Below are 21874 nucleotides of genomic sequence, written 5' to 3' on the forward strand. Positions count from 1 at the left end.
GTCTTACAACAATGTCTTTTGTTTTATATATACTATAAGTAGGCTAAAGTTAATTTGTGAATCTCAAACTTTATTGTTGGGACGCTAGATTAACGATCTATTCAGTTCAATAATTTGTTTTTACAGTAAAACAAGCTTTAAGCTAAAGAGAAAACATAGACAAAGGAGAAAACGTATAGATAATGTAACAGGAAATATATTTAAGCACAAAATAAGAAAATAAAATACAAAAGTTCGATATTCAGCCATGCAAAAGTACATTAACATTACTACCATACATTGTACTTTTTACTCAACTCCATTTGATAAATGCAGTTACATTTTTGCTTTAAATGGGCTAAATGAAAAATGATAATTTACATTTTACATTTAGCAGACGCCTTTATCCAAAGAGAGTTCAGGGAGCAATAAAGCGATATGTCATACAGAAACAATAATACAATAGGTGCTATAAGTTACTAGTTTCTACAAAAGCCAGAACAATAGCCTTTGCAGAAAGACCAGCAAGGAGAGCAGTAGTCCAACCTTGATGTTACAAGGGCCTGGACAAGGAGTTTTACCGCATGCTCAGTGAGATAGTGTTTCTTACTTTAATACTTTCTTACTTTTACTCAAGTGATTTTAGTCAAAAACTTTGAAAGTAAACATAGTGGAATTTTAATGCCTACTTTTTGTAAAGTATTTAAGGTAAAAACACATAAAAATGAATTTTATGAAATATAGCGGAGTCAAAATGTTAATGCTTTATAATGTAGTAAAGTAAAAATGCTCAGGTACTTTAGACCTCTGATTTTTTGTGTTTAACTCACTGTGTTTGGCTAGGATTCAGAAGACATTATCAGACTTGTGTGTAATCATATGAATACAGCACGTTATCTGTTACTTAATCTACAGGATGATGGTCAAGATGGCACTGGTGTGGTGGTGTATATTTAGTCACTAAAATCCATGTCGCACTGCAATGATGAAAGTGCATGTGTGAGTCATGTTCAATGCCACCTGTCCCATTACTAACAGGAACGACAGCCCGTCACAGATTCACATTATTGTTTTAACATTAAAGCATTTACAGAGCCATCTGGAGCACCGCCCACATGATTTAACACATCCTTCAAACAAATCAAGGATGAAGATGTTTGGTCAACTTTGATTATATGGAGGTGTAATGTATGTTCCTCCTTTGCTACATTGAAACACAGCTGAACTAAACAGTAACACTTCATGATTGATACTGGAAGTGTCTGGATTGAGTCGTAAGTGAAAAATAGCCATTTTCCTCCATCAGCCTCCTGGTCGATTTATATCTTCTTGTGAAACCATGCTTTGCATTGCCTGCTCAGGGTTGGCTCTCGTCTGTTCAGGGTGGATGAGATCTCTCCCCCTGCTTGTGCTGATTCCTTACCAGGAAAGACTTAAGCTAGCTACTTCATGCCTACACATCTTGATGCCCAGTGTGACTGACGCACTCATTTTAAACTGGGTCAGTGAATGAGATCAGATTCTTCACAGATCTAGTGTCCCACAATCCCCCTTTCCTATTTCATTTCATCGGTATAAAGCAACCAAAACTGTTGTCTAACCTCCGGTATCCGCGTTTTATCCATCCCTTCAATCCCATGTAGGGAGGAGAACAGACTTGGGCCTCCTGTGGGGACAGACCCAAAACAAAGACAAATCTGAGCCCTATTAATAAAACAGGACACTCGCATTTCCAGCATGCTTATACTAATCTCAGGCAGCTGTTATCTCGTAGCAGGAAGTGCTTTCTGCCTTGCTGATGGGGCTCTATTATCAGGAGGGGCGCGTACCCAATGGGCTGAATGTGATAAGATAGTTAATGTTTGAGGGGCGATCCGTCCACTCCAGAATGTTACAGAACCCTGAGAGTCCAGGTCTGAAGAATATTCAGTGCTTGTGGCAGTCCACTTTAGACATGGAGTATACGGAGTCGTACTAACACAGGACAGGAGGGCAATGATGGGCACCTCTCTATACAAATCCCTGCTTCTTAGCACAGGTGGCTTCTGTGTGTCCGACTACATACGCAAATTCACGGTAAGATATTTTTTCCATGCAGGCAGAAAGAGTAATCAGCCCTCGAAGAATAAAGTTAACAGTGATGCTATTGCAGACACTGTTGTGATGTTCACTGCACTATTGTGTTCAAGTTGGCATGAAAGGCAAAAGAGAGTGCCAAATACATTGACAGTATATGTAATATGAACAAGAAGCTGATGTGTAGAAGTTTTTAGAAGAAAGTTTCTTTAAGAAGTTTTTGAAAAGGTGCCTCATGATATACTGCTATAGTCCTTTATTAAGCAATTTGTAAACTTTAGGGAATTTACTTTTGCTGTTTAACATGCACAGTTTTTGCATTTCCAACTTGATTACTTCAACTGTTGTAATTACTTTTACTGCTTGATCCTTCACAAGCTTCTTCCTTGAGCTGTTTATTCTTTACTAAGTTTGGGTAAATCATCACAGCATTGTTTTTATATCCTTTTTAACATTTGTGTCCTTTGGCCTTCTGACAAACTGCCCATTTTCCATAACATTTTAAAGATACTATTACTGTACATAAGCCCGCACAATCTTTTATTTTTTCTCAGAACAAAGTATCAGTCAATTATCTCTGTAGGAGAGTAAGAAAGAGAAATGTTACATAAGAGTATGCATGAACACAATTTTATCTTCTGTGCTTTAGGTGGTGTTTTATTAATTTGAATCTATACACACATGTGTGGCACTTAAGGCAAATTCCTAATGTGCATGCTGTTAAAGAATTTACATCATATTTGCACATTGTCACCTTAAACCTTATTCGAGACAGATGCTCCGGTCAAAGAATGGAGTTCTCTGCGATTTCAACCTCTAAACAAAGCTAAAGGGCCGTGTCAGGTCAAACATTTATGCGAGGGCACATACAGTAAGTGGCTGTAAAATGAGACTTGAATTTAGTCGTTCCCTTTACATATAGGCAAGGCTAAACACCTCTGCAGACAGCATTTATCTGTTAATACTGCAGAGCCCTTCAAAGCTATTTCATCCCTAGCAGCCTACCAAGTATTGCAATTTATCCAAAAAGCTGCACAGAAAAACCGTATAGTAAAATGTAGCATCCTAATGCACACTGTGTACTTCATGAATTTGTGTGACATTTCAAATGAATTTCAAAGATCAAAGAGGTTTTAATATAAAGCTGTACTAAAGCATGCTTATCTTACAGGCAGATATTATTTTCCATCGTTCTGGCCCTGGTCCTGTTGTGAAGTGGAAATTTAGTTGCATGGGTTTCCAGCTTGTAATAACGGTTTCCCCCCCACCACACTCCCCCACCAAATAGTCAATATGAAGCCACATTCCTGTGGTAGTCCTGACCCTGGCCTCTATCATTCCGCGGTTGCATAGTAATGTAATACTGCATGTATACATTGAATAGTGTGTTCTGACGCGCGATCAAAGCAGAAAGAAGTTTTTATTGGAGAAAGATTTAGACCAAACATCTCTGACTTACATTTGGTGGCGCACATACACTATGTAGAGCAAATCCAGAGAGAGTTACATCACGGTCATTTTCCATCCTTCTCAATAATAAAGAAAATAAAATATCAAAATTGTTCCTTTTAACAACATGTAAGCTCATTTGTTTGTATTTTGTTCTCTTGAACTGTGTAAAAGAGCAACCTCCAGGCCATATCTTTGAGCATTTAGTTTTATATTTCAATAATTTTTTTTTGTTTGAAAACAGAAACACATGATTATTAAGTAATCATGTCTGAGACGTTTCTATCATTCCTATATGTACATCACTTATTGGTTGTTATGATTCATCTAGTACATTTTTCCAACCAAATATTTCCTGGCAATAGTAGTGACTATGGTGGAATTCCTGATGAGGAGAGCGAGAGGACAGTTGTAGCGTATCATTGATCTTCTTACCAGTGTCTACGGGGGGGTATTTTCGCTTAAAATGCCAGCCAATGTCACCTAACGTTCTGTCCTGTGAGCAGGGCATTATGGGTTAGTACCGCTATTATCGTCTGGATCCAATGATTCAATCTCGGAGGGAAATCGATGTTCCTATCTAGAAGAAGAAATGAAAATAACATGAAAGGCTAAGCCCTCATCTTTCTTTCCTCTGCCTAATGACTGACCATCGGGAAAGGTCATTCCGTGCATGCCCACCTGTCAGCAGCATCTGCTGAGGAGAATTTAAATGTTTTAGTGACGTCAAGGGACCGCTGGAACTTTGGCAATCACCAAGGGCTGCCAGGTCATATAAAAGGCCTGGCTAGAGTAGCTAGGAGAGAGAAAGAAAAAGGAGGGGGGAGGAAAAATAGAAGTGGAGAGATAAGATACCCAGCGGAGGTGTTTATTTAAGTGGTGTCAGATCTCTAGCACATACCAGGAACGGGGCTTGTTGGAGCTGACTTTTTTGGGGAGTCACACAATACCGACGGAGGCAGTCACGGTGAATGACGGGGGTGGGAAAAGCTAAAAGGTAGTCTTTTATTTGATCTTGTTCAGGGTGACGGAGGGACTTCTTCCTTTTTTTTTTTTTTTGTCCAGTGTGTCCGAGGTCAGCTATGAGTAAACAGGCGACTCTGGCCACCTGTATTGCCAGGATGTATGAAGGTGGCAAGCTGGAGCACTCCGGAACTCCACCCGGGGCCATTAAGAAGCCAAGTCCTACTTTGATAGGTAGCCTGAGTAACGTGGAGGTCAAGTTGAACGCCCTTGAAGGCAAGGTGGAACAGATCGAACGCGTCCAGACAGAGGTGCTCCAGAAGCTGAGCTCACTGTGTCAAGGAATGGAATCTTTGGAGAAGAGCCTTATGCAACGCAAGGCTAGCGCTCAAGAATCAATTATCATCAAAAATGTCCAAAAGGAGGGCAACAGGAACCTGTTGTTTACTGAGATCAGATCACTGTGTGGAGAATCAGTGGATCTGCTTCGTAATCTCAAGCAGGAAAGCCAGCAGCAGAGAAAGAAGATCGAAGGTATGGAAAGTTCTTTGTCCAGTCTGGATAAAGTACTGGGTTATGTGCGGGATACTTTCCAAAACTCAAAGATAGTGGAGTTCATCTTGAACGGTGTGGTGCCTTGGAGAAGGCAGGGCCTTCTGGATGCGGTGAAGGGAGAGGTCAGTAAGCTCCTTATCATCAGAGATCTCTCTGGAATCACTTGCTTATGCTGTTGCACAACATTTTCAGTGTACAAGAGAAGATCTGACCCCTGGCCAGTGTGAGGTTAAATCTAAGATGTTTATTTTCCAAACTGTTTGTTACTTGTGGTATTATAATCTTTCATGCTTTTCATGTATTTCGCCACATTTAATTTGTTGGCTGATACAGTGTGTGTCTGTGCTTGTGAGCCTGTTAAGTTTACGGCCATAACCTTTTTCCAAGGTTGCTATTTTATCTATGATGAGACTGAATGGACCTCAGGTTTCAAATTCCTAGACTGGTTGTGTGAACTGATGGTGTCTAAATTCAGCAGTTACACAAACTGAGAAGCAAACACCAACCGTTTAAACTTAATGCTTAATTAAAATGCTCAAAAACATCCCCAAAACCATTGCTAATGGACTAAGTACTGTTACATAAACAGATACTATATTTTTAATTCAGGATTGCATCACTTACGTATATAATAGCTGAAGGAGGTCTTGTATGTGTAATAATAGAGACTTTCACATTGTGTGGAATCTGTTGTCCAACTGTGTAATTATCAACTTAAGTATTTTGAATGAACATGAAAGTGCATAATTGCCATTTTGTTTACAGGTTGACTATGATCAATCTGTTTCCACACAACAAATGCTTTAAAAACCTAAAAAAATGAATATTTGACCCAACCATGTGTTGAAAGAACCTGGCATAGGTTAATTTAAAACCATTTTTAACCTTTCAAATATTTTCTTTGCACATTAACAAAGTATTAACCTCTAGCCATACATGTTGAAAGATTTGTCCTATTTGTAAATATGCATTAACATTTAGTAGTTGAACTACTTAAAGGGAAAGTTCACCTCAAAATTAAAACTGTTATAATTTATTCACAAGATATTGTAAGAAATGTCTTGTGTCCAGGGTAAGAGTCAATAATGGAGACCAAAGTTGTTCGGTTACCAACGTTCTTCAGAATATATTCCTTTGTGTTCTGTAGAAGAATGACCGTCAAACAGGTATATGGAGTGACATTAGAGCGACATTAGAGCGACATTAGAGTTGCATGAACAGTTTTCTTAATACCTAAAGCTTAAACACTTTCAGCAGCTAAAAAATGTTCCTCACATCATAAAAAATGAACACAAACTACAACATGATTGCTCTTGATGTTTTTTACAGAAAACCCAGCCAGATGGCAACAGCATCAAGCAGAATCTCTATCATCAAAGCACACAGACTTCAGATGAGGTTAAAGAAGTACTTGCTGGTATGAGCTCTTGCTTCCTGTATATTCTTTGATTTTTGACGGCTGATAAATATTTATTGTGCTTTTATTAACCTATGAAAAGTGATTTGTCAGAGCCAATGTCTGTGATATCAACAAACAGTATTCTTTGGCGATAAAGGCCTGACTCTCTGGTTGTCCACAGCTGAGCTTCAGCAGCCAGAGGTCACTGTTCCCTCCGTGCCCAAGCTACCTTCTCCTGATGCCCATGCAGAACCAAATGAGCCTCGTCTCAGTGAAGAAGTTTCCAGCAAAGCCTTACGTAAGGCCAAAGAGGTCACCGTGAAAAGCAGAGAGCCTACACGTGTCCAAACATTTGCTCCTAAAGCCCAGCTGGAAGCTGAGAAGACCAAAGTGCACCATGGACCTAAGCAGGAGACAAATAGCTCGGCTGCTGTGCCAGCTAACATAAAAAAACATGCCACCATGACAACTGCTAAGGTGGAAGATGTCACTGAACCAAAGAGGTGAGAGCTTTCACAGATCGCTGCCATTTATGGCATAAGACTATAGTGGTATTTGTCAAAATGGCTTTGGGTTGAAAGGGAAATTGGTTGTTTCAGCAGAGCGAACATTGTCTACTTGTTTCTCGTTGGCCACCGTTGGAGATAATTACACAGCAGCTGACAGACCAGTGTATCTGTAATGCTCTAATGGACTTTTATACACATTTATCCACCAGATGTGAAGTACAGAAGATTAGTATCCTCACATATACAGTGTATTGTAATTAAACCTGTTAACAAAGGCAGCATGAATATGATATATAATAGTTACAAAAATAATTTTGAGCGGATGATTCTCAAGCATTAATGGGCATGTTCATCTCTGAACAGAACATAAAGTTGTCCCTGATTATCACAGTAAGTGAGAACTTGGAAAAATATTTCAAAAGCACAATCGGGCAGCTGTGTCTTTTCACGGCCGCGAAAGATCTGAAAGGCAGAGCGCTGTACTATTGCAAGAGCTGTGTATTTTCAATGTGTGCGCTGTGCGTTCTGTACTGAGGCACAAAAGAGCCTCTTTCTCCAATAAAAGGTTGTGTTGTGACTGTAGGAGAGTGTTTTTTGCGTTATTCATTATACTAATGGCCAACGTCTTGAGATTAGCCAGATATTTTTGTTGTTTGCATTATAAAAACTTGCAGCTGAATGCATTATGGGATTTAGGCCATTTAGTTCCACACATTTATTAAGGACCTTGTGCTGTTATTGGATTTACTGTTGTTTGTAGAAGCCTCTCACATGAAGCCATAATAATTACGGACATGTACAAAGCAAGTATGAAACACTTCCATGACATGTTGTGCATTGCTTGCTTTGTTTTTCCATGTTGTGCTTTTTTATTGATAGCTGAGAAGTGATCAAATGGCACTATCAATAAGAAATTGACTATTTAAATGATCGATTGGATATCTCTTTAAACACAGGGCTCTTGAACAGGCAGATGTTTCACAAGCTGGTGAACAGGATGCACTCAAGGCAACAGTTCCTAAACAACAACAACAAGCGGAGCTGAAGGTTGATATTCCTAAAAAACAGGCAGTAGTTCAACAAGCTGGTGAGATACCTTTAGTTAAGCCAGCTGTACTCGCACAGCAACAATTGGAGCCGGATGTTGACGTTCCTCAAAAACAGGCAGAAGTTCCAAAAGCTGGTGAGAAACCTTTTCTCAAGCCAGCAGTACTTACACAGCAACAAATGGAGCAGAAGCTTGAGGTTCCTCAAAAACAGGCAGACGTCTCACGGGTTGGTAAGGAGCCCTTAGTCAAGCCAGCAGTCTCAGAACTGAGACCTCAAGAACCTCAGCTCTGTACCAAAGATCCTGTCAAAACAAATGCCGGACCACCGCCACATCCTAAAGAGACAGTAGTACCACCATTGCCAAAACACGATGAGTGTTCTGCAGATACTGAATCACCTGTTGAAAGAAACCCAACAAACACTGTTGACAGGATTTTGGATATTGTAAAGGACTGTGCAGCTCCTAGTTTACAAACAACGGAAAATGCCAATGCGGTACTTCCAAGAAAAGCTGAGTCAAACATACTGATAATTGGTGAGTAAAAGGCCTTATGCTATGATCTTACAGTAAATAAAATAATTTTTTATAATTTCCTGATGTTAACTTGATCCATCTTCAGTACACTTAGCTCAGTAAATTGAGTCACTTTGTATGTTTTGTATTTGTGCATGCATGTGTTGTAATCTGAGCGGCTGTGTATTAGAAAGTAATATATCATAAATAACTAACTAGAACTTTAAATTCCATTGAACACTTGTAAACATCACAACCATATTATTACATCTGTGCAAGTGGAGCTTTCGATGTCATCGTTCATAAAATCAGAATGTCACTGTTCTACTGCTGGGTTTGTTTCCAGATGACTGTCCACCTCTTCCAGCCCCGTTCGAACATCGCATTGTCAGTGCCAAGCAGGTTCCAATGAGCACATACTATGAAGTCAGTCCCAGTGAGTTGCTGGGAGGGTGAGTCCATGTGTTACAAGCCTGAGAAGTTTCATTTAATGTCACTTAATTAAACCTGAATATTTTTTTCAAATATATTTGTTTAATACACATGTTCAATATTTAATATAGTATATATTTATTATATAGCACGTACATAGTGACATACTGATAGGGCTGGTAAATAGAGACCTTTTGCCCCACATCCCTCCCCGACTCGCAATCCACACACTTCACACCCCTCCCTCCTCATATTCCGCAAATAAACACCGGCTTGTTTTCGACTCACAATAGGCCGAGTTTATTTTGGGAAGGTGTTGGACTGCATGTTTGTATGGAACTTATTTTAATCCGTAACCATCTTAAATAAAAAACACTGTCTCACCCTGTGACACACAGCATGCAGTGAGTGGAGGCGTCCTTTGACGGAAAATAGGAAATAGAACACATTCCACAATTCAATGTGTAATTGTGATGTGGTTTGTTATTGCAGGGGTCGTTTTGGACAGGTGCATAAGTGTGCTGAGCTGTCGTCAGGTCTTACGCTGGCTGCTAAGATTATTAAAGTTCGGGGTATGAAAGAGAGAGTAAGTACACAAACCAAGAATTACTGTCTCTCTTTGTTTCGAGTCTGTTTACCCCGGTTTTCTCTCACACACGCTCTATCTCTTTCTCTCTTTCTGTCTCCCCTCCCACTCCAATCTGTCCATCACTCTGTTCCTGCTATGTTGCTTTATGAGAACATTTCCTTGACAACAACTGACAGACCTTCATATATGAGCACTTACACATAACATAACCTTACCGCCATACTCCCTTAGAGCATGAAGCACATGTTGTTTCTACAGTCAAACGGCAATTAAAAAGAAGTCTTTTAAAGTAAAGAAGCACATTTGTACAACTTGCAAAACAATCTGTTCTCTGCATTCTCCATACTTCAACAAGTGCCTCTAATTACATCTAATGACATCGCTCCTGTCATAAGAACTCGGCTGGAATATGATGCCAATCTGTGCCCTCTGCTCTCTCTGTTACCACCATTAGTGAACAATCAGTCAAGTACAGACCAAGGCGGATGAGTTTCACTCTCTCGTGTTCTAATTCCTGCCATTTGACACGAGTTGCCAAAGAGCAAAGCAGTCTGTCTTGCTGGACACTAGAATTATCCAAACGCATAATCGTGAGGTGGATGATTCGCCAATCTCGCTATTGGCTGGTGAAGAGCATGCAAGAAAGAGAGCTCTTAATTTTGGATGATTTAGTGCTTTTCTGGGTCAGTCAAGAGAATAGCTGACAGCCAGAGCCAGAATAAGCAGGGCATACAATTTCAGGGGTGTTAAGGACTGTAAAGCCCTCATTTCTGAAAGGGTTTAAATTGTTGTTTTGGTGGCCCGTGCAGTCACCGTAAATCCACTTTTGGCAATTTAAGTGTGCAATTTGAAATCTGAAATAGCTTCTAACTTTCTAATAGCCTAATTATTTTTGTCTTTATTCAACAGAGTTACCCGCTTTAAAAAAAATATGGGCTTTCTATTGCACTTTTTACAGGATTATTGTACATGACAGTTTATTTATTTGCTTTGACGTTTTTTTTACTTTGATTGCAGGATGAAGTGAAGAATGAGATTGGAGTTATGAACCAGTTAAACCACGTGAATCTGATTCAGCTGTATGATGCTTTTGAATCTCGAACTAATCTCACTCTCATCATGGAATAGTAAGTACCGTACCATTATACCATTGTCTCTGAGTTAAAATACAAATCACAAACTTTAAAAAATTTACATTTAGGAAATTTCACAATTAAAGAATACATTTAGTAACTAATGTTCACATTTAATTTTTTCCGCTGGATTATGTGGCATAGATTGTACAGAATTCATCAGGCCACATTTGTAATGTAGATTTTCTCTGCTGGCCTGATCTTCACATTCAGTCCTGAGAACACAGAGCTCCCACACATGCCACTTTACACATCCGTGATGGTGTGTCATCTTTCTGCTCACATTTTGATTCAGCAGCTTTTTTCTGGTACTGATTTTTGCAAACAAAAGCATTTAGAATTTAGTATGTGATGATCCTGTCCTTCTTGTCGGCTGGTTTTTTAGTTTTGTTGACAGGATCACGACAGTCCCATGTCTTTTGGGCTTCTCGTGTTCAGTGTTGGAAGCACATGGCCATTGTTTGTTTCTTTGTGCCATGTGCTCTCTGGTCTAGTGTCTTGACTCCGCCCCCTGGTTTCCTTGTTTGGCTTCCCACCACTGTTTCATTCCCCACACCTGCCCACTGTGCCCACCCTTAGTTTTGACACCCTATTTTATACCCTCTTGTTTGCTGTCTTGTGCTGCTTCGTTTTGCTGTATGCTGTTGTGTGTCATGTAAGCAAGAAGTTAGACATTAAGTTTGTACTTTCAGTTTAGTGTTGAGTTTTTGTTTGCTGTTTTTAGGGGTGGGTGGATTGATACTAATATTGATACTATTGATACCAATGTTGGTATTGGTATCAGATCGATAATAGTCTGAGAAGATCGATATTTCATTTTGATTCTCTCTAATCTGCGCAAAAGTATTGCTCCTGTTTCATCAAAGAGCAGAAATAGCTCTTAATATGCTACTTCTTTCACATCTCTGATTCACACAATTTTTTTACAGTTTACCCCAAAATCTTTAAAATTGTTCAAAATCTGTTTAATTTGTTCTGATGTACACAGAGAAAGATAATTCATAGAATGCTTGTGAAGCGTGTTTTTTTACTTCTGCGTTCGGTCCTACGCTGTAGGCAAAGCGCTGGTTCTGTTTCCTTCCTACTGACCACCAGAGGCCGTTTCCGATAAGAACCTGCTCCACAGCCGTGTTGTCCTCAGAGGTCTTGGGTTGCAGAAGAGGTTTGAGGTTTCCGTCCACCTCATCGACAACTGGCGGGGCTACACGTCAATGCCCCCCACAGCCACCAAAAGCCACATTCACAAAGCCTTAATCTCTCTGGATTTTCAGCGGTACAGCTGGAATATTGGAGGAATAAAATATCAGACCCCTGGGTTCTAAAGACTATGAGCAGGGGTTATGCACTACAGTTTCCATGCCGGCCCCCAGCTTTTTCCCACAGTTGTCAGGGATGCAGCTCGTTCTGTTGCGCTTTCCCTAGAGATTTCCTGTTAGAGAAGGGAGACATAGATGCAGTTCATCCCCTAGTTCAAAGGGATGGCTTCTACTCAACGTATTTTCTCATTCCAAAGAAGGACAGCAGTTTTCGTCCAGTTCTGGATTTGAGACGTTTGAATCAGTTACTGAAGGTTCTGCCTTTTCACATGCTGCTTAAAGCCAACTTTCTTCGGGCTGTGCGAGAGGCGACTGGTCTGTTTGTGTCGACCTAAAAGACGTTTTATTTTCATGTTCCTATTGCACTTCACCACAGAAAATTCCTTCGTTTCAGCTTTTTTGGCCAAGTATACCAGTTCAGAGTTCTGACATTCGACTGTGTCTTGCTCTTCGTGTTCTCACAAGGTGTGTGAAAGTGGCACTGTCACCCCTTTAGGCAAAAGGCCTGTGTATTCTACCTTATCTAGATGACTGGCTTCTATGTGCCCCCACAGAGGAGCAGGCTGTTCACGACTCCAGCATGCTTTTGAGCCATGTGCAGAGGTAGGGTCTGGCAGTAAACGAGAAGAAGAACTGTTTCCTGAACAGTCGATTACATTCATCGGGCGGACTTTGGACTCCATTGCAATGTCGGCTACCCTTTCACAAGAGCGAGCAACCAACATACTTCCAGGGTTATTTCCGAACAGGCATGGTGGTATGGTATGGGTTGCTTCTAAGGGCGATGGGCATGCTAGCGGCTGCTACGGTAGTGATCCCATTGGGGTCATTGGTGACCTCCAGTTGTGGAACAACGGCTAATGGTTAAGCCACACTCAGCATAAGTCACCATGTGACTTTGTTGGTACAGTATATTTTGTAAACATATCTGGCTAGCACTACGATAATCCACTAGTGTTACACTGCCTCTGGCGGTCATCGGGAATTCACAGAACCACAGTTACATTCGTAACTAGCATTTTTGTTTAAACTTGTGCGTCGTTGTCCGTGTCGACAGGCGATGGCCACTAGGTGTCAGGGTCCACAGGCGTGGACTTGCTTGTGTAACCACGACAAGAACCGAAGAAGCTGTTTGTAGTGTACACTGTCTTTGAAGCATTTAGCAGTGATAGCGAGTAAACAGTCACTTTTGCTGCTTGAGTTGTTTAACACAGATAAACAGGTAATATATTCAGATAATTAAATCGTTTTTCTTACCTTAGGGAGGGGGTTCAAGCAGACCAATCACAGTGCTTGCAGTATGTGTTGCATTGACATGCTGTAACATTTTTGGAGAGATGCGCGTCAGGCTACGTCATAGGGTACAGCGTAGGGTAGACGTCTCTGCGTAAGCTAAGGGCCCAGCATAGGTCCGACGCAGAAGTAAAAAACACGCTTAACCAAATAGTTCTTGGCTCCCAAAATCCAAAATCCATTGATTACCATGACAATTGTCATTCTTCAAAATATCTTATTTTGTGGTTAACAGAAAAAAAAGTATAAAGCATTTTTCCTACTATGCTAGTGAATGGTTACCAAGAACTGTTTGGTTACAAGCATTCTTCAAAATATCTTTCTCTGTGTTCATCAAAAAACAAAGAAATGTAGATTAGATTCAACTTTATTGTCATTACACATATACAAGTACAGTGTAACGAAATGTAGTTTAGGTCTAACCAGAAGTGCAATAAGCAACAACAGTGAATGTCAATAGATTACAAAAGAAGAAGAGTAAATTTTATATGGTTAATTTTAACCTACTTGTGTTTTGTTATTTCAGTGTGGAGGGTGGTGAATTGTTTGAACGAATCGTTGATGAGAATTACCAGATGACGGAGCTGGATGCCATTGTGTTTACCAAGCAGATTTGTGAAGGGGTACAGTACCTTCACCAGCAGTACATTCTACATTTGGACCTTAAGGTAAACCCCATGTACTGCACTGAATGTTATAATATGATACTGACCTGATTAGCAATGAATAGTGTTGTGTGTTACAATGGAAAAAGCGGTATGTCAACATTAGCAGCCTCTATGCTATAGATTTTAATTATTTTATTTTATATACATACGAACTACTGCATATTGAATGCAATAGTCATTTCAAATTGTCTTACAATAGCATATCTATATTCAAATGATAAATGTACTTACGCCTCATTACAATAACTTTTGGTTTATTATGTAAATATTTTTTAAGTAAGAAAATGTTATGTATTTTGTTACTGTTTTATTATGTGCATCCATTACTTGTTTGTCAGTTTCCACAGTCTGTTGAATTAAATTTTCTTGCAATTCAGCCAGAAAACATATTATGTGTGAACACCACTGGGAATCAGATCAAGATCATTGACTTTGGGCTTGCAAGAAAGTAAGTGAGCAAAAAGTTATCTTGCTGGTAAATTTATAGAAACAAATGCTGAGTTAGAAGATGTTTTATTATTTTCAAATATACAAATGAAAGCAAGTGTCTCAGATTCTGCAAATTATCCTTGTCCTCTTCCATGAAAGAGATTTGGTTTACATTGATTTCATCTAAATCATACCACTGACATATCTGCATATGATCACCATGACTACACATTTCCTTATGGATTGGCCTTCACAAAACTGGTGCTTTTTGTAATGACCAGATACATTTACCCAAAGAAACACAAAAGCTATTCATCCCACAAAGACAGTAAAGTGCTGCAATACAAAGTTTCAGAATGACTCAGAAAGGCATCAAAGAACACATATGTAGGTGAGGCTCTGCAACAGTACGTGCAGTTGTTAGTCAAGTGTTAGCGGATGAGATTTCTTTAGAATGTTTAGATGTTGTAGGAGGGGTTGAAAAAGGATCGATGATGCTAGGAAAGGAAGGGAACAGTTATTTCGTATATTTGTGGTGTGGTGTGTGAAACTCAAGGTTCCTGGCTGACCAGGATTTTCGTATTGTTGAAGAGCTTAGAAAAACAGGTTTATTATTAGGCTATGCTTTTAACATTGATATTATACAAGGTCCAAGACAAATCATGTTTGTCTCCAACCAGATATAGGCCCAGAGAAAAACTGAAGGTCAACTTCGGAACGCCAGAGTTCCTGGCACCAGAAGTTGTCAACTATGATTTTGTGTCATTTCCTACAGACATGTGGAGTGTTGGTGTTATCACGTACATGCTGTGAGTACACAACTAGAGCATTTGATCAATGTTTATGCTTTATACCTATATAAAACTTCCTCTTTCTGTCTTGTCTTTCTGATGTAGTCATCAATTCAGTAATTGTTCCATTTAAAAACCAATTGCAATCTTACAGACAATTATTTAATTTTTACAGTTAGTATTGCTAATATTATCTTTTTAAGAAAAAATACACTTTTTGCATTATGAATACAACTGTCCAATTATACATTTACAGACAGTTAGTATTGCCAAGGTGAACCTTGTGGAAAATGTAAATAATACCATTCTATACATTTCATTATCACTGTTTTTCCTAATGTCTTTACTGCCTGAACTAATGTGTATTAACTGTAAAGCTGCTTTGCAACAATACAAAACTATAAAAATTGCCAATTTCACAAACGTTAGACTATAATGTCATAGAGATCAAACGCAAAATGCAAAAGCAACGGCCATGAAAGCGTTAAAGGGCTCAGCTAAGAGCATTTAATAGAGCACTGCTGATAAAAGGGGCACAAGGCCCTCCGCTCAAAAAACACACTTACCCTGCTTCACTGATGCAGTCAACAAAACAACCAGTATGCTCACACAACGTCCCATCTATGATCCTTCCTGGAACCACATCTCTATTCTCTCAGTAGTATTGGCCTAAGATGACCCACTGTTCCGGTCAATGCCAGCCAGGCCACATTGATTGAATTAATGTTAATTACCTGACAGCTGTTGATGGAGATTAAGGATGGCTTGCCCATCCAGAGAATGTTTCACCTACTTTACAATTGTCAGAATTTAATGCTTCGCACTACTCCAGGTTTTAGTGTATTTATTTAATTACTGCTTTCTTTTTAAAGTAGACATTGCAAGCAATGTGAAATTGTGTTAGTAATCAGTTATGCCACCATTGTTTTCCTCGTTTTGAAATTGTTTACAGATTTAATTGGTATAAAGGATGCATGTTCATGTATGCCTTGAAAATTCTGTTTCCTTGGTAATATTAAAAAGAAATGGAGTTTACCTTTATATACTTTAGAGAAAAACATTTTCCTTGTTGTAGCCCTTCTGTACTTTACATTTACATTTAATTATTTAGTAAGTGCTTTTATCTGAAGTGACTTACAAATCAGAGTCAAACAAAGCAGAGGTTAAAGAGCAGCCTTTTTGCCACCCATTATGTTTTCCCTTGTTACTTTATTCGTAGCTTTAAAACTAAAAGCCACAGTGAATATATTTGTGGGTTATTCACTTTTTCTCCTTTTCTTGGTTTTTCAGTTTGAGTGGCCTTTCTCCGTTCCTGGGTGACAACGACGCTGAGACAATGAACAGCATTTTGAATGCTAACTGGGACTTTGACGCAGAGTCATTTGAGAATGTGTCAGAGGAAGCCAAAGACTTCATTTCCAGACTTCTTGTTCCTGCCAAGTGGTATTCATTCCTCATGTTAACCGCATTATTCAGCTAGTGCGAACCCTTAAAGCACAGAATATAATTCACACTTTCTTTTGCACGCTTCAATATCACCTCTCGCCCATTTGTTCTTGTCCTCTCTTGCCTGACATTTCATGGATGTAAGAACCTAATTTTTACTTTCCATCTCCTTATCATTGCTACACTGACCTGCTCGGATTCCCTTAATGCTTCCTGACATCAAAACTAAAACCTCTGAAAATGCCACGCTGTACGCCACAAATAACATATAATTGGCCTGTAACATAACATGGTCATCTGGTGCATTTTAGAGCATTTGGAGCATGCTCTGTCTTGGACAGATAACCTCTCCCACGTAAGGGCTGGGCTGCACAGCTCAGCTAGCATGAAATAATAGCTGGGTGGCACAGCTGGTGGCCGAGAGGGGCACATTGTCTTTTGTCCTCCAGCTTACCACCGTCTACGCAATAAACGTGACACATAATGATCCAGTGGGCTGTGATGAGGTGCATTTAGATGGAGAATGACACCCATTTCCGGTCTTTCTACTCTTTAACGGTGGTGACAATGTTTTGTAATCAATTCATCATCGCATACGTGTACGCATGTCGTGCGACTCACGCCTCTCATTAGTTGATGAATGCTAATGGATAAATGGTGTGATGATGATAATGTGGTACAATCAGATGGATTGTGTTTTCTTTCTTGTCAGTAAAAAGCGCAGTTTTATGCATGGCTTTGTCCATATGTTGTTGCATGTACCTCCATTTCGGTTCGCTCTCATTTATTTTGTTTTGCCATGTTTTCGGAAAAACTGTATGATAAACAAGTTAAAATGGGTTCGTAATTTAGCAGATTCATGTAGCCCTGTCTAAAAATACTTGACAGGACTATTTGTAACATTGGGCTCAGGAATTTGTGTTGATTTGTGTTTGTTGTCTCTACGGCAGCAGTCGTCTCAGTGCATCAGGTTGTATGAAGCATAGCTGGTTGAATAACCTGGAAGACAAGGCCAAGATGTACAAAGTTCGCCTGAAGTCCCAAATGAGGCTACAGCGTTATCTTGTAGCTCACCGTCAATGGAAGGTGTGGAAAGTCAGCGCTTTGATTTTTTTATTTATGTCACGTGGTGTCGACAATGATCATGTTTTTGTGGTTGTTTTTTTACAGAAACACTTCTTTGCAGTTGCAGCAGCTAACAGGTTAAAGAGGTTTCAGCAAAACAGATCAGTCAGTAGTACGCCAAATTAGCTATTCACCCGGAAGATAGCATCTGTAGCTCTTCTCCGAGCGACAGTGGCTTTAAAGACATCACAACATTGCACAATGGTTTGTCTTAGTTTGTTGAATGCTTTGGAAATAAGTTGTGGGAAGTATTTAAAATGATCTTGCCTTGTTTATAGCCAGTGTCAGAATGTTTTGCTTGTACATGTTGCATCACGTTTTTGTAATGGATCATGCTTTCACACCTAGAGCAATTGGCATGCATTGCAGTGTTTTTAATCACGTGAAGCTTTTGTCCCTTCTGTGAAGGAGCATTTTTTTGGGCACTACTGCCTTGTTGTAGTATTTAAAAGAAAATGTTTTCTTATCATTTAGAAAAGTTATATTAGAAAAAAATTACATGAGGATCAGATTGGTGTGACATTGGTGATCCTGTATTTGTTTAGCATGTTGTTCAGAACAGCAACATTTCTTGAAAGCGAGGAATAATGTATTTTTTCTTATTTTTCAATCATTTCACTGATTGACTCAGGATTCAGAATATGTGATTACATTGCCCGTAATTAGCATTTTGTGGCATGGATGGGATGATAGTACATGCAAATTCATATAAGATTTTCTGAACAACATATGCACAAATGTAGTTCTGCTTTAGACAATAACTAGCTTAAATGATGTTAAATGTAAATAAAACAACTGTACAGGGAGGTTGCATTACTCTAAACAGAGTTCTTGTATAGCAATGGACTGTCACAAAGATATTTTTGTTTCTGTAGAATGTGTGTTTAATTGAAACATTAAAATTTGACATTTATGTCATAAGAAATTTCTGAAAATTTGTTGTGTGAAGAATAGGCATTTAATCATAGAAACCTGTAAGATAAAAGAGCTACGTCTCGAAACAGAATTAAACATGACCAGGTGCTCATAAATACAATAATAAAATCTCATAGGACTGTCAATTAATTCAAAACACCCTCACTGTAAAACAAGTCATACTTTCGTAAACAAATTCATTCAATCATGATGCATTAAACACAAATTATACACTTATCAACACCACACGAATGATAAACACTTGCCCTTTGAAAATAATACATCGAGCAAGAAACTCAACTTAGTTTAATGACGGGCTAGTGAGTAAACCAGTCATGTAAAATAGCAACTACATACTACACAGAATTGTGGAAAAGCCAGAAGGGGGAAGGCAACTTCTCTTGTAACAATATTAAATCAAAGTAGGGTGCTTTTAATATTAATCGGCACCATAATGAAGTATATTGCAAGCATAAAACCATTTATAAATCTACAGCTTTTGCTTTCAGTGCATTCTTGAGGATTTTTCTTTTCCACTCTTCATAATTTTGTGTCACCTCCTCTTCGGTCTTTTCAATCCGCACTTGCTTGGGTGACGTTGCCCGATTTCCATCTGCAAAGAAGGCCCAAAAACACATTTTGTTTTGTCACATCTAAAATGATTTGTCATCTCTATGTTTAAATCTAAAATATTCCATATTAAAACTTACTACTACGAGAAAATGGTATAAACTACTGCATTAAATAACTGCAGCAAAGGGGTAGAAGTACAACTTACCATTATGGTTTAATGGGAAGCAAGTGTCTGTGTCATCATCATCTTCCATTTCAAGCATTTTAGTAAGGGTCTTCTGCCTCTTTTGAGACGTTTTAATTGGTTCCTGTGTTGAGGAAGCTTCCTCTGAGGGTAAAGGAAGATACCGGAGTCTTCAATATGCACTTGGGCAGAAAACATACTGTTCTTTGATGTTCAACTACACATACATTGTCTAATTCTGAATTGTCTGCAGCCATGGTAACCAATGAACCAATCTCTTTTGAAGTAATGTTGTTCTTCAATGAAAGAGATAAAGGCTGTGCACCTTCAATTAGAACATCTTTGCCTCCCACACAAACCCCCTCTGTCTTTATTGTCCTTAATAGGAAATGTCATATCTTCCAAAAAGCCTTTATTTAAAGGATTCACACTTACTACAGATCTCCAGTCCCAATATCTGGAATTGCGTACACATCCGGTCAAAGATTCCTTTCTTCGCTCCAGATGAAGAGGCTAATTTCCTGTCAGTTCTGATTTTCATGCACCTTCAAAGAGGAAGGACAGAACCAATTTATTTTTCAGTTTTCAGTAAATCAATGTAAACAATGTGCCGTTTAAATTTAGCGTCGTCTAAGTTTTGTTGGCATGCATAGAATCATTTTGACCCTTCTGGAAGTCGGAGTTGTTTGGTTGGATAACAGTAGTCCACACACAGTCACACGAGATGCACGCAGATAAGTTTACACTGACAGTAAAAACAACTGCACAAACAATGACTATGGAAGCATTTGTGGTAAAAAATAAAACGTAAAAAAAGATTCAGCACAACAAGTGCTAATTGCAAAAATGAAATTTTCCTCCTGGATACTGGGTGATTAATAAAGAATTCACCATTCTGTTCTATTTACAGATCACGAAGCATGCACCTGTCTGCACTGTGCACTATGCAAACAAAATAAATCACGTAGTGCACAGTTGGGTAAATGTGTGCTTGCATTATACAGAATCAATTACTTCTGCTCATCCTAACAGCATGTTAGAACAACATCATCTCCGTGTCAATATTACATTGATCAACATAGACACACAGAACTAACTGTTTTTCTTTACTGCTGTCACTATAAAGCATTTGAAAAACTCCATGTAACATGTAACAAAGTAATAAAATCAACAATTTTTCCATTTATTTCAGTTTTTGGTTTTGTTGCATTTCAACTAATCTTCCAAAATGATCAATATTACTGAAAATAATATTTAAATAAAGTCAAAAGTCAGATCAAGGACAAACATTTATTTTTTGAACAACTGACTCAAGGAACTACTTAAAAAAATCTTACTTGCATGCTGCATATAGAGCTGCAGTTGTAAAGAGAGGTTTAGTCAAGTCAAGGTCTTGTTGCTGAGCAGCAGGCAGACTGTCCTCATACCTTAAACACAAAAGTTCCAATCATACCATACTTTTCAGCATCTACTCGATTTTCTTTCTTTGTTTTGTGTTAAAATCATGCGCTCACCGTTGAAGCATCTGAGAAGCCACTTTAACAGCATCCAGACATCCATATTGCACTGCAAGGTCCCTGAGACCCAGATTAGACTGCAGACCCAGCATGCACTCCATAGCTTTCAAATTACTGTTGTAGGCCTTAGCACTCAGACCGGATAATTTAATGGCATACTCCTATTGACCAAAATATGAATTAGCATTTAATTGTGCATGTAAAATTCACGACCAATACATATCAAGCAACACAATAAAATATATATGCATAGAGAAATACCTTGTCTATAGGGAATTTTATTGACGTTGCAGCCAACTCCAGACAAATAATGGCTTTACTGGTGGCTGTCACGGAGCCCAATCCAACACACTTCAGCTGTGATAATCGCATGTACTCCTCTGCTTGGCTGAAAACAAAAGATCAGACTTCGTTCTGGTGCTACACAAACTCGCTTTAATGTTTGAAAGTCCTTACCTCAATACTTTAAGAGATGTTATCCCAATCTTCGACGCAAGCTTACAAAATAACTCTTTATCCATGTTTTAAATAGTTCAAGTTTCACACAATTCCCAGCACAACAGATCAGAATGTCTCCTCTGCATTCACACAAAGATTTCGCGCGAAAAGTGACACGTGTCATACCAGAAATAAACGTTACGGCGTATGATTGGTGGAGCTGAAAATGGGCGTATCTTACTTTTATTTTAATTTATTTTAAAAACGCGTTAATTCCACAGACAAAACATAACATAAACATAAAACAAAACATAATAATATAAATATACAATATTAACTAAACGTTGTTGAGAAAACAAGCGAATGTACTTTTTCCACATCAACACTTGTCAGCACTTCTCTACACACTTGTCAATTTAAAGGTTAGTAACATAAATATAAGAATGTACTGAAAAGTCTTCACAGCCCAATTTGGTCTTTTAGTGAAAATGATCAAGTTTAGTTTATTTACAGCGCGCTAGCTTTATGGGT

General features: G+C 38.8%; 2 protein-coding genes across 3 annotated transcripts; one reads left to right on the forward strand and one right to left on the reverse strand.

Moving 5' to 3' along the window:
- The first annotated feature begins 1859 nt into the window (after nucleotides 1-1859).
- On the forward strand, nucleotides 1860-18635 carry mylk3 (myosin light chain kinase 3). Of its 2 annotated transcripts, none has more exons than XM_079464543.1 (13): nucleotides 1860-2055; nucleotides 6352-6439; nucleotides 6603-6924; nucleotides 7887-8515; nucleotides 8841-8946; nucleotides 9419-9512; nucleotides 10533-10642; nucleotides 13784-13925; nucleotides 14303-14373; nucleotides 15035-15163; nucleotides 16436-16588; nucleotides 17542-17677; nucleotides 17762-18635. In XM_079464543.1, exons 1-13 carry the CDS (start codon nucleotides 1975-1977, stop codon nucleotides 17840-17842), a joined length of 2142 nt encoding a protein of 713 aa, XP_079320669.1. In that variant the 5' UTR covers nucleotides 1860-1974; the 3' UTR covers nucleotides 17843-18635. The 2 variants fall into 2 exon arrangements, with proteins under 2 accessions (XP_079320669.1, XP_079320668.1); XM_079464542.1 differs by lacking the exon at nucleotides 1860-2055 and adding an exon at nucleotides 4450-5144.
- Nucleotides 18093-21841, reverse strand: orc6 (origin recognition complex, subunit 6). Its single transcript, XM_079464562.1, has 7 exons — nucleotides 21362-21841; nucleotides 21167-21293; nucleotides 20903-21066; nucleotides 20726-20815; nucleotides 19824-19933; nucleotides 19410-19532; nucleotides 18093-19244 (listed from the first exon to the last, which is right to left on the reverse strand). The coding sequence occupies exons 1-7, from the start codon at nucleotides 21424-21426 to the stop codon at nucleotides 19114-19116; spliced, it is 810 nt and encodes a 269-aa protein (XP_079320688.1). The 5' UTR covers nucleotides 21427-21841; the 3' UTR covers nucleotides 18093-19113.
- Between the last annotated feature and the right edge of the window lie 33 nt (nucleotides 21842-21874).

Source organism: Barbatula barbatula, assembly GCF_947034865.1.
Source record: "Barbatula barbatula genome assembly, chromosome: 1".
Taxonomy (NCBI): Eukaryota; Metazoa; Chordata; class Actinopteri; order Cypriniformes; family Nemacheilidae; genus Barbatula; species Barbatula barbatula.